This window comes from Lepidochelys kempii, chromosome 7 (assembly GCF_965140265.1).
Source record: "Lepidochelys kempii isolate rLepKem1 chromosome 7, rLepKem1.hap2, whole genome shotgun sequence".
Classification (NCBI taxonomy): Eukaryota; Metazoa; Chordata; order Testudines; family Cheloniidae; genus Lepidochelys; species Lepidochelys kempii.
In genome coordinates, this window is record NC_133262.1 from 100,767,033 (window position 1) to 100,782,418 (window position 15,386).

Genomic DNA, 15,386 nt, shown 5'->3' on the forward strand with positions numbered 1-15,386 from the left:
TACAAGTCCCAGTATGTGGGTCAGTTATGCTAGATTTCCTTTATAGATCAGGATAAATATTCAGTGTATGTGTCGCCGTGAAAAGCAAAACTTTATGATTTGTATATGTAAAGTCACCTCCACTTGTGAATACAAATTTTTGTATTCACTTTCATACCATATGTTGTAGTCTCTTATGTACCTTATTAAAGAAAAACCTGAGGAAACTGAATATAAAAATAACATGGAAGGTCAAAGATTACAGCAGATATGATGCCAGAGAAATAAAGACATAGTAAAGTATGGAAAGATACACATTCCGAGGACATTTGGTAATGAGGAGAAACACGCTCAAGAATGGCTGAAAAAGCACAATGTTATTAATAGAAACCAAATCAAACGTCTTTGTAGGCAGGTAGCTGGGGCATCAGTGGAAAGATGAACAGGCAATAACATCCCCTTTACTGTTTCTGGCCTTCCCCTTTCTGTACTTGTGTAACAATGAATGGTGAAACCAGTATTATTCTATTAGCCCAAAGAGTGTGGATCCGACAGATGACACCAAGGGCTGACTATGGCCTGCAGTGCTGGCATCAGCTTGTGCACCAAAGTTGCAACCAATGTCCTACTGAGATACACATGCAGAATCCATTGGTCCCACAGGGTGGTCTAATCTCAGGGAAGGGGCAAATATCCCAAAGCCCAAATACAGTGGAGTTGAGAAGCCAAACTCCCTCTTTCTTCTCCCTCCACATGCCGATTTCTAATGACCTAACCCATGTGCCAGGACCTATAAACCTCAAGCTTAATATATAGGTCACACTGATGGATCCCAGCCAAACCTTGAGCCAACTGGGTATGCTGAAAGTATTTGAGGCAACTGTTAGACAGCTCACTAATGACTTTACAAAACCAGAGGTCAAGACTCTCAACTCATGTAAATTTGATAACTTCACTAAGTTTAATAAAGCTATGCCATTTACCCAGCTGAGGTTCTGGCCCAGCCTCTGAAGTGGGGGGAGAACCTGGCCAGCCCAGACAATCCAGAACCTGAGCTGCTGGGAAAATGAGTCCTAGTTGTGCCTTTATGAATGAAGAATCTATTTGCTCCTCTCACATTGCCAGAACTATTTTGAGGCCCAGAGGGATGAACTAGTTTATAACTCAGTTAAAAGCCATTCACATCCTGTAAGAAAGTGTCACTGTTAAGTGACAAAGGATTCCCCATCCCCCAGAGTATAAAAAAAGTTTAAGAATAGCAAAATGTTCATAGGTTGACGAATTAAATTAAAACAAGTGCAATGCTTCTTTTCAAACCTACTAACACCATAAATGGTGGGGAATAAATCATATTAAACTGGTTTATGCATTAATGCTGATTAAAAACACTAACTGACCTTATTACTTATGGTAGAGTAGTTTTCATAGCAGATAAATTTAATCTAATGACATTTAGCCCACAAAGCTTTCCGTCTAAACCCACCATCTTCCATCAACTTTATTTGAAAGTTGACATGAACTTACAGGATTGCTTCTCATTGCTCCTCCCACTGCTCTTGCTGCTTTGCTGTTGCCTGCCAGGTCTGCTAATTGCTTGTAAGAAACTGCCTCTCCAAATTTCACATCTCTCAACAGGGTCCATAACACTTGTCTGGTGAATGAATCTGAAAAAAAGAAGCAGCAATACACTATTCATAAGGATGGCTTAAATAGCCAAGATAAAGATCATTAAGAACTCTTACACAAACTATGGAATGAACAGCAACTTTTCTATTTGAAATTAAAACAGGCCAGATATTCAGTCCTGTTATTGTGTTCTATATTACTGTATTTAAATACATGATTATTAGAGTGCTTCAAGTAATTGATCACTATAGAAAAGGGATTTAAGGCTTTGATTTTTCTATATTTTTAATTTGCTTCAAGTACAATTATCCTGTTAACTCATACAATATGGTTTTCCATTAAATTGGCAGAATATAAATTAGCACAGAGTCAAATTAAAGAGGGAAGAAATAACTGACTCTACCTATTTTACAAATCTCTTGTATCTCTAGTTAATTTCAAACTTCAGCTGGGACACACTGGAAAAGAAGCCCTAGAGCCAATGGACTTGGTATTATCCTGGCTGACTGCATTTTATAGTAGAGACCCCCAAGCTACTGTTCAGAATTCTAGACATTATAAAATATAAGGCCTGTCTGTGACCTTCATTGTACAGTACATCCTTAATGATAAGGACATGACAAATAAAATAACTTCTATTATTTTAGTTTTAATTTACAATAATCAAATTGCTTTTAGCTTTCATCCTGTTGCAATATTGCATAAATGAATGCATTAGAACATTTCTCCCCTCTGTTTGCACAGTTTTAACTTTCCATCCAAGGATTATTTTACAGTAAGAAAACCAATAGGTAGTTTCGGATTTAGTTTCGTTTAACAGCTATTGTTCTTCCAAGACACTTGCAGAAGCTGTGATGAAAACTACAAAACATCTCTACTGTGGGTAACAAACTGTAATAAAAAATAAGAAGCAAACAATGATGAAAACACCAGTCTCATCCTTCGGCAATGAAACAAACTGATTAAAAACATTTCCTTCTTATTCTGATACTGAGTGCCACTGACTATGTTATATGCAAACCTAATGAAATGTGATTTTGTTCTTAAAGGAAACCCATACACCATTATTTGTGTGTTAAATAATAAAAATCACTTCTTAACTGAAGGGAATGATAATCACTTCATTGAAAAAAATCTGTTTAGTCTTTATTATAACATTAAGCAAATTAAACATCAGCATAATCCAGGTGATACTAGAAAAGGGTCATCAAAGAAATTAACTTTGTTGTTCATTAATTTATATGGATTAGTAGAGGGCAAAGAGATAGCAAATCTGCTCTAGTTTTTTATGATATAATTTCAAACTGTACACCATTTGTGGCAGTAGGGTGACTTTGGGGTTAATCAGACTGATTTGTCCTTTTAATTGCTTTCTATTCAAAGAAAATTCATTAGATAATGTTCTCTTCAAAATTCATGAATCAATTTAACTGAAGAAACCACATTAACAGCTTTGGGTTCATTAGCACATGCAGTTGTGTTACTAGCTGATTGCTAGGAGGGTTTCCTTAGGCAAACAGATTTTGTTTACTGTGATTTCTTTAGAAAGGTTTATTTCAAATCAAATTGTTACTTATTATTTTTTTAACCTCTTTTTAAGCCAGCAAGATTAGTGTTAACCTTGAGCACTCAGGGATTTCAGGGAATTATTGCCTGATGTCATTTTTTAAATCAATGAAATAAAGTAAATCCACATTGCCAGGGACTTGCTCCAAATTCCCCCTGCCACCCCACCCCCCCACTTTTGGCAGAGGAATAGGAGGCGGGTTAGGCCAGCAGGGTAGGTGGACCTGGAACTTTACAAAACCTGTAGGAATAAAATGAGAAGTCTGTGCAAACTTAACTGGAGCATGGAATAGTTACAGGAAACAATGGAATGGTTCCAAAATCATCATTTGAGAGCAAAGCAATAATGGTCCTTTGTAGCATGATGGCCAAATTATTGAGTACCTTTTAACATTCTAAAAATATTGTATAATAAAACAATTATGTATCTGTATGTAAGCACACAGATAATATTTTCTGATTTACCATACATTTTTCAAATGAAACAGTATATACTGTATCTTTACTGTCACAAAAAGTTAGATGTTATAGCTCAAAATAATGAAATATTTAGCAATCATGCACATCATTTTATAAATGTATCTGAAAACTCAATTTTGCCCTGTAGGGAGCAAATGCATTAATTAGTTTAAGCAGCTCGAAGAGACAGTGCCAAATACTGTTATTAAACTGTCTACAAGCGTTAGTGCCTGTATGCATAACCTGCTCAAAATTAGATGGCTGAACCTTCACCAATTTTCAGTACAGGTGCCAACATTTTATGCTATTAAATATCATTATAAAGTGTAGTAAAATTTGCACATAAAAATTAACACACACATTCTCTCTCTATATATATACACACATGAAAATGCTTTGTATTTTCATGAGGTTAGGATGACTGCATAATTCTTGAGCTGCAGATTGAAGCAGAGCCATGATTGAGGTATACTACATCATCCAAAATGACTAGCAAAAGTGTTTTGTGTTCTCCATCTCTGCCACTATCATGGTGTACATATTGTATATGTTGCTTAAGAAATATATTCCATTCAGTATAGTAGACTCTCTGCTGCCCTCTTTCCAGAGGATGGTTGTTGCTAACAATAGAGCACCTGACTTTGTTCAAACATCTATTCTGTTTTAATTGGTAAACAGCTTCTCAAATTTTATCCCTAATAAGTATATTGTGAAAGGGGTGATATGCTGAGATGATTGGTGATGGCTTTCTTGTCCAATTGAACCTGCTAGAAACAAGCTTTTCTAATATCTGCATTGATCATATCTGAAGACTGTAAATAAGGGATTCATTCAAAACTTGAAATCTTTCAATAAAACTCACTCTTCCCATAGAGATGGGGAACCACAATAACAGGCAATAGATATAGATAGCAATATAGATAACAATAGATATAGATAACAATATACAGTCCCTGCTGATTTTTCCTTGCATTGCTTTTAAGAGAACAGTATAATGTCGTCCAGGTATTTCAATGAGAGATGCATGTTAGAAGTTCATGTCGGACAAAGGGCTTAAGGTGTGCTAGGCCACAGACCTAGGTAACCAATACAACAACTGGCCATTTTGAAGGAGGTCAGAAGATGTCTCATTCCAGATCTTGGGCAACAGGAGGAAGCTGGTTGTATGGGGAAGTGACCAGCCAGTAGGAAATACTTTGCATTCACAAAAGGCACTAAGAGAAATTGGGAGGCTAGATGGTAAAGGAGGAAGGAATGTGTGGAAAATATAATGGAGCGGAAAGAGGAAAAAAGGGATGGAGGAGAAAAAACAATGGTGAGGGTACAAAAAAAAATAGAAAACTGAACAAATAAATGACAAGGTAAGAAAAAAATCATATATGAGAGAGAAAAAAATCCTGCTCTCAGGGATATACTGCTGAGGATGTGAGAGATCCATGGGATCACAGAAGCTAGGAATTATGTTTTCAGGGATTGTTTGTGGCTTGGTATGGGGATTCTGTAGCTCTGTTGGAGGCACTGTTTTGTTTGAGATGGCCAATACAGTTTAGCCCTGGGTACTCTTATTTGAGTACCTAACTGCAGTGGTTGTGGCCATTCAGTGACCACAACAGGATGGTCAACAGAATTAACAGTAACTATGATTCTCGACTCCTTCATCACTGCCTGGGGTCGAAGCTGAAGCCTGAGGGCTTCAGCCCTGGGTGGCAGGGCTCAGGTTACAGGCCTCCTGCCTGTGGCTTCGGCTTTGGCCCCTCAGCTCACGGTGGTGTAGCTTATGCTTTGCTCCCTGGGGCAGCTGGGCTTGGGCGGGCTCAGGCTTCGGTCCCTCCTCCTGGGATCATGTAATAATTTTTCTTGTCAGAAGGGAGTCACGGTGCAATGAAGTTTGAGAACCTCTGATCTAGGCATAATAACTACCACAGAGGAAATTTGGGGGTAAGTTCAAAAGGTAAGAGGCCTAATACCTCCTCCTTATCTCATGGGCCAAGAGTGAGGCTAGACAGGACAAGACAGGAAGACAATTCACCAAAAACTCATTGTTGGGAACCTGATACCTTATTCAAGTCTATTTTTAAGTGTGATTCCAAATGTAAATAGATAAATTCCTACATCCACCACATCAGTTGTGTAGATTGTGCAGTCTGTGTCTGCATGCATGATATATACATACATTACAGTAGATACAGAATGTGGAATGTGGCCTTGCCTTACGCAAAATATTAGATTTATTTTTACAAGTTAGTTATGACCTTTATGACCTCATAAGTTGCAGAACCAAAGAAAAGACTAAAGTGGTTCATGAAGGTCAAACAAAGTATAACAATAAATTACTGCTTTTCAAATTGGAGATTTCCTATTAAATGTATACAATCCCATAATTAACTTTATAATGAGAAATGCATTTTAAAAAATATTTTAGAAGTGAACATTGACTCTAAAACACTCAAACCATAGTGAGGTTCCATTTTTATCATCCCTCAATTACTTCCCTATTAGTTTTACTTGTAAAATGAGTAAGTTTTTTTTTTCTAACTGCTATTACTGCAAAATGAACCTTGGACCTGAGAGTGAGGTTGACTATTTCTGCCTAACATATCAATAGCAGGAATGGAGATTTTTCAGTTAAAATATAACAATTCTGTTTATGTCGTATGTATCTACACTACAACTGGGGTTGTGATTGAGCTTGTGGAGACATACCTGCACTAGCTTTAATCTAGCTAGCTTGCTAAAAACAGCAGTGAGAACATGGTGGACTGCATGAGCAAATATGTACCGAGGGGTGCCTCAGCAATGAGATGTTCAGATACCAGTATGATGGGTCCAATATTAAAACCTAGATAGATAAATTAGATAGATTATATACAGCCAATATTTAAAAACAGGTATGGCCTGTGTGATTTACACACAACTCTGTGTTGCAGAGGTGCACTATCCCTAGGAGAGTAAGGGAGAGATTATGCATCAGTTGGAAAAATTGTCTCTGGGAGTGCTTCCCATCCACAGGAGGTGCATGTTCTATGCCATCCATTAGGTACCAGGAACCACAGTTATCAAACCTGGTCCACAGGGTTTTAAGAACCAGTAAGTTCTGTCCTGCCAACAGTTGCCAGAACTAGAAGCTCAACTAGGCCAGAAGACTCCAGTCCTGGGATCTGATTGGTGGAACTCAGGGTGGTCCTGACTGGTTCCCTGCTTCTAGTTAAACCAAGCACAGGAAGAGGATGTTGTCTATTCAACTGAGTTTCCCCTGCTTGGGGCTGCTTCCCTTGAGCTACCTGCTCCCACTGCCTGCTTTGGTATTTTGCCCCTGCCTGCCTCCTGCTCTGACCACTAGGTCAGACCACCCATGTCCCAGTTTTGACATTAGGATTGGACAGACTGCGCTACAGATAAGTGTGGCTCCAGATGAGTAGGATCATGGTCATATCTATTCCTCACCCTCTCTCAGGATATCTGCTTGATGGAAGGATAAGAAGTCAAAAGGTTCTGCTCACAAGGACTGGTATTGTGATTGGCCCTCGTGTCAACCATGCAAATGTCAACCCTGTGTTAAGACTTTTTTTTGGGTAAATTCTATGTATGCCCAGCTCTGAAAATCGAGTGTTTTTCAGCAATACTGTGAAAAACCATAATCACAACTGACTCTCATTGGCATTCTTGAAAAGTTTCGATAGAGGCATCACAAAGTGAAAGAACATGGAGACTTTCACTCACTCACAGATGTTGGCCCTTCAGGTCAGGGTTGAGATATATTGGCTAGGCCAGTGAGGATGCTCTATTGCATTGTTTGTGCTGAATTAGTTCTGTGGATAGAGAACTTCAGGGCTGTGGAAAGGGATCACCTGGACTGTCACAAGCACTAAATTCATATAATTGTATTAAGAGATTAAATTAGAAAGTTATGCGATATAAATAATACACATAATGGGCAGCAGTGAGACAGTACTTTTATTTCTACTAGTTTCAGAGTAGCAGCCGTGTTAGTCCGTATTCACAAAAAGAAAAGGAATACTTGTGGCACCTTAGAGACTAACCAATGTATTTGAGCATAATAAATTGGTTAGTCTCTAAGGTGCCACAAGTACTTCTTTTCTTATTTCTACTAGTGTGCCTTTTAGCAGAGGGACCACAAAACTCACTTGAGCTGCATCTCTTATGTATATTTCAATGATACAATTCAAGGCGTTATTTCACTTTGAAAGCAAACAATGCTATTTTTTCTCCGGTGGAGAAAACATTCTGTGGCAATAACTGCTTCAGTAGAAAACTTTACGTCAACAGCAACATAATTCAATTATATAACTATCCACCGTTCAAGTAATTCTCATTACATATTCAAAACTGCTGACCAAGATTACAGTAACTTTCAACTGTCTGATAATGACAGCACAGAGGCAGAGTGGTTCCTGCAAGCATTTTAAGTGAAGAACATTAAATAAAGTCCAGCATTTGTAGTAGACCTTGAAATTCAATGTTAATACTAAAATATTCCCCTTCCATCCTGACCTCAAAATGGTTGGGGTACCAACATGGCACCTGGATGTTCCAATATTCCCTGGAGTATGTTCTGCAAGTGCAGCTCAAGGGAGTAAACATTTTTTTATCTGAAACTGAAGGATGTAAAGATATAAACATTTAGCAGGCTATATCTAAACACTACAGTTCTCTGAAAGTTTGCTACCAGATTGGAATTTCACTTGTGGCTCTGCCTTGGGATGAAAAGTTGTGTGTGAAGTATGTGTGGATAAAGGGGTGTGTATACATGTGTTTTATATTTATATGTTTCTGTATCATGTAAGTCAGGGAAAGGGGAAAATATGGTTAAAAATTACAGAGAATTTTGCCATATTTGATGTATAGTTACAAGGACATCTTTAGCCTTGTGCACATCAACAGGCCAACTCAAGTCAGAATGCAGTTCAACAGGAGCTGTGTCTGGTCTCTGCTTTAATATGGCTTTAACTACAGTTCCCTTCCGATTGTTGACAGGGTTCTATCCTTACAGGCAAACAACTCTCTCTGGACCTCGCCCATCAGTCTTTATTCAGGCTAAATGTCCTGGAGGTCAGTGGGAGTTCTGCCTGAGTAACAATCATAGTTCTGGGGCCTTTCTTACATGCTAACTAATGGTGTGCACATATAAAGGTAAAGTATAACACACACCTAATGAAATAAGCAGAAAACTCTAGCATACTATACTAAATTTCTGCATCTCAAATCTGCGGAAATTTGTAAAATTTAATGTTTTCCCCAAAACGTGCACCCTATTTTGGAGATTTACATGCAAACAAAAGCGTTTGAAAAATATGGATCCTTAATTAAGACACATTAGCAACTATAAGAAAAGGAGTACTTGTGGCACCTTAGAGACTAACCAATTTATTTGAGCATAAGCTTTCGTGAGCTACAGCTCACTTCATTGGAAAGCTTATACTCAAATAAATTGGTTAGTCTCTAACGTGCCACAAGTACTCCTTGTCTTTTTGCGAATACAGACTAACACGGCTGCTACTCTGAAACCTGTCATTAGCAACTATGCTTATCTAAGCTAAATATAATTCAGTAGTTATCATTAGGCTTTCCATTCCACAGGCTGGTAAGAGATGCTGGGAATTACAGAGCTAACTCTAATTCCCTCTTGGGCTAAGACACAGACCATGTCACTCTACAGCATCCCCTGCCAGGCAATTTGTGCAGATATTTGAAGCAGCGTAGAGTTAAATGAAGAAGCAACATGGTCATCTTCTGAGCTGTAGGTAATATACCAAAATTGCAATTGCTACAGGAGAGGGGAATAACTGCTGTGAATGAAGGGACTGGGAAAACACAGAAGTGACAGGGAAGTTTTGCTTTGGAAAATGGACGATGGAGGTAAGCGTAAGAGCAATTCCTTTTCTCTGATTTCCAGTTCAACTTAGATTTCTTTGAATCCTCCCCATTCACTGCAGCAAGACTTTCCCACCACACTAGTGTACAGAAGGCTGAAAAGATATCATAGCTTTTTAACCCCTTTTTTTGGCATATTTTCCCTTCATATCTTATTTTTCTCACCCTGGTAGCACTTGCAATTTGGCCCATAACTCAGATTATGACCATGGGGCTTTTTCATCTAACATCTGCTTCTAACCCTTACAAAACTGCTTGGCAGGGGGTACTGTGGAGTAGCAAGGTCTGTATCTTATGCCATGATACTCAGCAAGTACCTTTATAATTCTCAGTCGCTTACAAGTCTTGTGTGTGGAGAGGAAAGCTGAGTACACACTTGAACTTTACTCTCCTTTACCCTTGTTTAATCAGTGACATTATATCACTGTGAATTATTGAATAAGCAAATTCAGAGACCCACAAATACAATACATTAGTAAATATTGCATTACCCCAATCACAGCAGATGTAGTTGCTGACTGATGAAATTCAACCCTTGCATTCTGGATCAAAATGTCGATTCTCCCCAGACCCCACTAATACACTAAGAAAAAAAAGGATATCATAAGATTAAAAAATACAAATATTTAGCTGATTTCCTTATAATCCAGCTGGTGTGTATGTTTGTGTAAATACATACATGGAGGCAATAACTTCAGAGCTGTACTCACTTTGTTCACATATTTCTTAAAACGATAGGTGTAAACTCACTTCTACTGTTGGAGATCGTCACTGGATCCTGATCCAGTTATCTTTGTTCATGTAGAAGGATGCTGATGAACACAGTATTCTGGCTAACAAGAAGCCTCATCCTTCAGTTTTCCGAATTTCTGACATTAAGGAAATCTGAGCCAGTAGGTATTGCAAGGAGTTAATGTAGTATCTTTTCATTTAAGGAATCTAGAAACCTAGTCAGGCTAAGCATTATTTCACTCTCATGAATATAAATGCTCTGACAATCTCAGTCTAGTTCTCAGTGCACTGGAACACAATCTCATACCTCATATTGCTAGCATGTATTGTAGTATTAGCCCTTAGAAATGAACACTTTGTCTCACTGAGGTGAGGAGGAATGATGAACTCACCAGGTAAGGTTCAGCTACATAGAGCAGGAGAAAAAAGACCCACAACATCAACATTTAGAGAGTACGTTTAGACTGAGTCAATAATTTTAGCATCACAGTTAGCTAAAATGATCAAATAAAAGCCCTTAAAATTTAAATGTCTATGAAAAGTTATATGTAATCTGATTCTACACATAAAAGCATGAAAACATACATAGTCAAAATGTGTTAACTTCAGCTCAAATAATTGTTACCTGGCTAAAAGCAAAATAACTGAGGGGATTTTTTCAACAGTTTTTAATAGATTGCTGAACTGTGTTAAAAACTTGAGAAAACGATAAAGTTTTTTTATAACACAATCTAGTGGAAACTAATTACAAAAGAAACCATACAATTCTGTCTTATATGATATTTTCTTCTCACCATATTTTCAGCCAAACAAACAAACAAAAACACACATGCTATTTCTGCTTTAGGAATGTCTCTCCTTTTTCTCAGAAATACCCCAAACTTTAATAGACATGTGATAATAATATTCCTGAAATAGCCTACTCAACAGGAAGAACTGAACAAACTTGTTTCACACATCTGCAGGCTCACAGGAGCACGTGTCTCCTCCAGGGCATAACCTTGTTATCAAAACAATAAAAAGGTAGAAAATCTGATTTAAAAATGACACAACTTTATCAATGCATGCAAGACAATGTTTTCAGACATTGATGTCCCTTCATCATGCTCAGATAGTAAATGACAGTAAGGGCAATGTCAAATCACACCTTTCCTTTAGTGCACAACAAAAGAGTGCACAGGATGAGGTACAGTGCATTTTTATACTATACCATGTTATGCTAAATATACCAATAGTCATTAAAAATGTATTAAGGTGCCATCCGTGTATACATAAACACAGTCAATAACTCAAAGTACTAGCAATGTAGTCTATTACAAAACATATTGTTGCCTCCTGTTGGCCTTTCCAAGACTCAAGAAGCTGAAGAAAAACTGTCAGCTTTATTAGAAAACATGTCACACTGCTCCTATGCTTCTAAAAATATGCTTCTCCCTAAACTAAGGCTGTGCCCCACAGTCACACTGAACTGCAAGTAGAGGAGCCACATAATCAACATAATTTGACTTAACTTCAGGGAATATTTACAAAATCTAAAGGGGATAAATTTGATTGATATCTACCCATGTGACTTATTAGGCTTTGTCTAAAAAAGCCCCAAGGTACTGTTAAATAATTTTTCATTGATAATCATGCTGTCTCTGCTATCAGCCAACTTTTGAAGACCAACCCGACAGAGGAGCTAAGCCCCTTAATTTCTTAATAAATTATTCTTTACCATAGGACGGGGATTATACCATGTAGAAGGCATATCATTACTGACAGAGCTGTCAGAAGGACAGGTGAAAGGAAAACTGGCAAGCTTTAATTTCTCTGCTGAGAAATAAGGGGCTCTTTTGGGATTAATCTCAGTATCAACACTGAGCCTTTGCCTCAGGGCAGCCGAGGAATTCAAAAGAAGTTGTGACTGAATTTTGAGTGATGGAATCTACCTCAAATTGCGCAGCTGACTTTGGTTTCTCACCTATTCAAATGAGCAGGATGTAATTCGGGTAGAAATAGTAGTAGGTGCTATTTAGCCATACAGGTAACCTATTAATCATAAGTAGCAGATAACAAATGTAAAGGAAGCCCAGGGAAATACATTTAAAGAATCACTCTGAATCAGAAACCAGACATTTCTATTACCTCATTAATTATACAGATTATCTGAAAGAATTACAGTAGATCATTACATGATTCTTGTACTATATATGCATACAGAGTATTTTTAGAAAAACACTTTATAGTGCCATTCAATAAACTTTTAGAAATGGACTTTTTAAAAAGCAAATTTACACATTGTCAAACTATTATGTACTAGGTTCTTAAAATCCAACAGCAAACAACAATACAAGTAAAGTTGATTGTGAAAGAAGAATTATGAGCCGTAAAAGAGTAAAATAAAAACAAATACAGGAGTTCCTAAAAATCAGAGCAGTGTTATTTTTATTCTTGGTATTTCCTTAGTCATTATCTCCCATTTTAGAGTCTTCATCTTCTTGAGTATCTACAGTTCAGGAAATAGAGTATAATAAAAGACGGGTGGCAGAAACCCAAACAAAACCCTAGGTAACAAATCCCTCTAATTTTGGATTTGCTTTAGCGTAGTTAAAAAACTATGACTTGAATCACAAAAAGCCCCCTATGGCAAACTGAAGTATTTGCAAATATACTCATCTGCATTAAAATGCATCTCAAGATGATTTATACTTTAACTATTGGAACATTTATCCACTTTGTAAGTACATCAAGAATTCAGCATACACAAATATGAAACACATATTTGCATGCATTCATGCATACATCTAATTTGCAGTTTTCCTCGCCAATACTTCATGTTTCACTAGAAGTTTAGCAAATACAGTGCTGTCCGCTGGAAGGTGTGGGAAATGCCTATAAATTAGGTCTTAGAAACTATCAATATGACTCTAAAGACACTAAGGCCTAGTAAAATCCTACAAACTGCATTGCCAACTGATGGTGTTTTCGTTACTATGACATCTGTTTCAGCTGATCCCTCATAAGTGAGTCAAATGATCTAGGAACTAGTGCAAGGGCCCTGGCTGATTGGCAGTTGCAGCATGCAGTACAACTTTTGGCCAACTGTCTACAGGGCAGAGCCCTTAAAACTCAGTGCTGAGGGCATGGGCCAATGACGTTTTCCACCCATTTCCCTTTTTCTAATACAGTTTTACTTTGGTGCTTTGAGGAGCACTGTAGCGGGATGGCTACCCCGCTCCTAAAATAGAGGGGGTTAGAAGCAGCCCTGGAGAGGGCTGTGGCTGGCTGATTGGGGAAGCAGCCGCAGCTAGGCCATGCCCCTATCAGGCCCCAGCTGGCCTATATAAGAAAACTGTGAGCCAGAGGCCCAAGGAGTCTCTCTCCAGGCTGGGAGAGAGCAGGACCTGGCTGCCTGGGTACTGAGGGTTGTGCAGTGTTGGGGAAGGAGCAGGCTGAGCGGGGGCGCTCCAGGCTGGCAACTCCCCAGGCTGTAGGGCCTGGTCCAAGGCCCATAGAGGTACTGGGAGGCAGAGGAAGTCTGAACTCTCTTGCCTATGATGAGTGGCCTTTATACTGCAGTCTGCCCTAGGGAGCGGGGGCTTGGTGATGACTGGCAGTAGCCCAAACTGAGGCAAGGTGGGGATTGTGGGTTGGGGGTTCCCTGGGAAGGGGAGACCCAGAGGCAGAGTGTGGGGGTACTGCCAGAGGGCAGAACCCCAGAGAAAGGGGCATCAGGGTCTGTGAGGGACACAGGGCTAGAGCTGTGCAGATCACCAGCCTGAAAAGGGTGCTCCAGGCTGGAAAAGAGCTAATTCCCAAAGACCAGCAGGTGGTGCTGCAGGGGTGAGTCTGCTCCTTTACAAACACATATCTCTGGCTCAGCTCTGATACATATCTAGCTATATTTTCCTGACACCTGGTGCTCCTGGAGTGGGGCACCAATGGACACCACCATCCAGGAATTTTTCCCTATCTATTCAGGTGTTGTTGCTGTTTATTATTTATATTGCAGCACTACCTAGTAGTGAAAATCATGATGAGGGCCTTGTTGTACTTGACACTTTTCAAATATCGAGTAAGATGTGGTTTCTTCCCTTGACAGGTTTACAACTCAAACAACAACAATTAGCTCTTATATAGAGCTTTTCATCTCCATGCCTTAAAGTAGGTTACTCCCCATCACAGAAATGGGGAGACTGAGGTATAGAGATTTGAAATGGGCTACCCATGATTACACACGTGATCAGTGGCAGAGCCTGGGTCGTTTAACTCCCAGTTTAGTGCCCCATATACTGGACCTTCAGCATAGGTGAGGCTGTCAGCAGTACAGACTAAAAATATGAACTGCTTAGTTATCAAACTTCAATCTGAAAGGCAATGGGATTCAGGCTCTTAAGTGCCTAAGTCACTTTTGAAAATGGCCTTTATTTACACCACTAGAGCAGGAACATAAACATCTGGCCTTATATTTTCTAAGTACAGATGTTTACTTGCATATGCCAGGAAATTTTTCTAGATGTCAGGAATTTACAACATTGCCAGTGAGACTAAAGAGAGGGTGCACATTTACATATATGTAGATCATGTCATGCTCTCATTCCACAGGGAAATAAGTAAGTGCTCCTTGATGGTCAAATATAATCCAAGATTACTGTACTTTTGCTTCCCAAATCTGTACACCTAATTCAGACTTTCACTTTAGAATTTTGTGTGCGCTATAACACCAGTGTTCAAGAATGCAAATATAAAATTTCTTCATTGATGCTTACATTGTCTACTCAGATTTAGCCTTTTACATATTTTAGGTTCATTATAAAATCCCAAAAAATAAGTTTAATTCATTTGCCTTTAATTTCCAGTGGTGAAATGGTAGCATCATACAGTATTGACCGAACAGGAAAATAATTGTAAAAATGCAAGATAGTGTTTTAGGTATATTCCATTACATAGAGCAATAGAGTTTTCTGTTCTGTACAACTAGAAGGTTTTTAAACATTCTGGTAGAATTTCTCATTCTGTTTACTTTGGCTCTACTACTATGAGGCGCAGGGGAATGTAAAAGGTTAAAAGCAGTTCAAATGCCCCAAAATATATATTTTTAACACAGAATGGGTACAGCGCACAGCATGATTGTATTGACATGGTAAAGT

General features: G+C 38.5%; 1 protein-coding gene across 7 annotated transcripts in view; it reads right to left on the reverse strand.

Annotated features, from left to right (window-relative positions):
• The window catches only part of MGMT (O-6-methylguanine-DNA methyltransferase), a 369,913-nt gene that overhangs the window by 76,554 nt on the left and 277,973 nt on the right, over positions 1-15,386 (reverse strand). For 6 of the 7 annotated variants that reach the window (XM_073354045.1, XM_073354040.1, XM_073354042.1 and 3 more), the window contains one exon: positions 1,504-1,643. In XM_073354045.1, the coding sequence (XP_073210146.1) occupies positions 1,504-1,643 (140 nt within the window). Of the gene's footprint in view, positions 1-1,503; positions 1,644-10,013; positions 10,106-15,386 lie in introns of those variants that run through there. The other variant, XR_012160039.1, reaches the window with a different exon arrangement.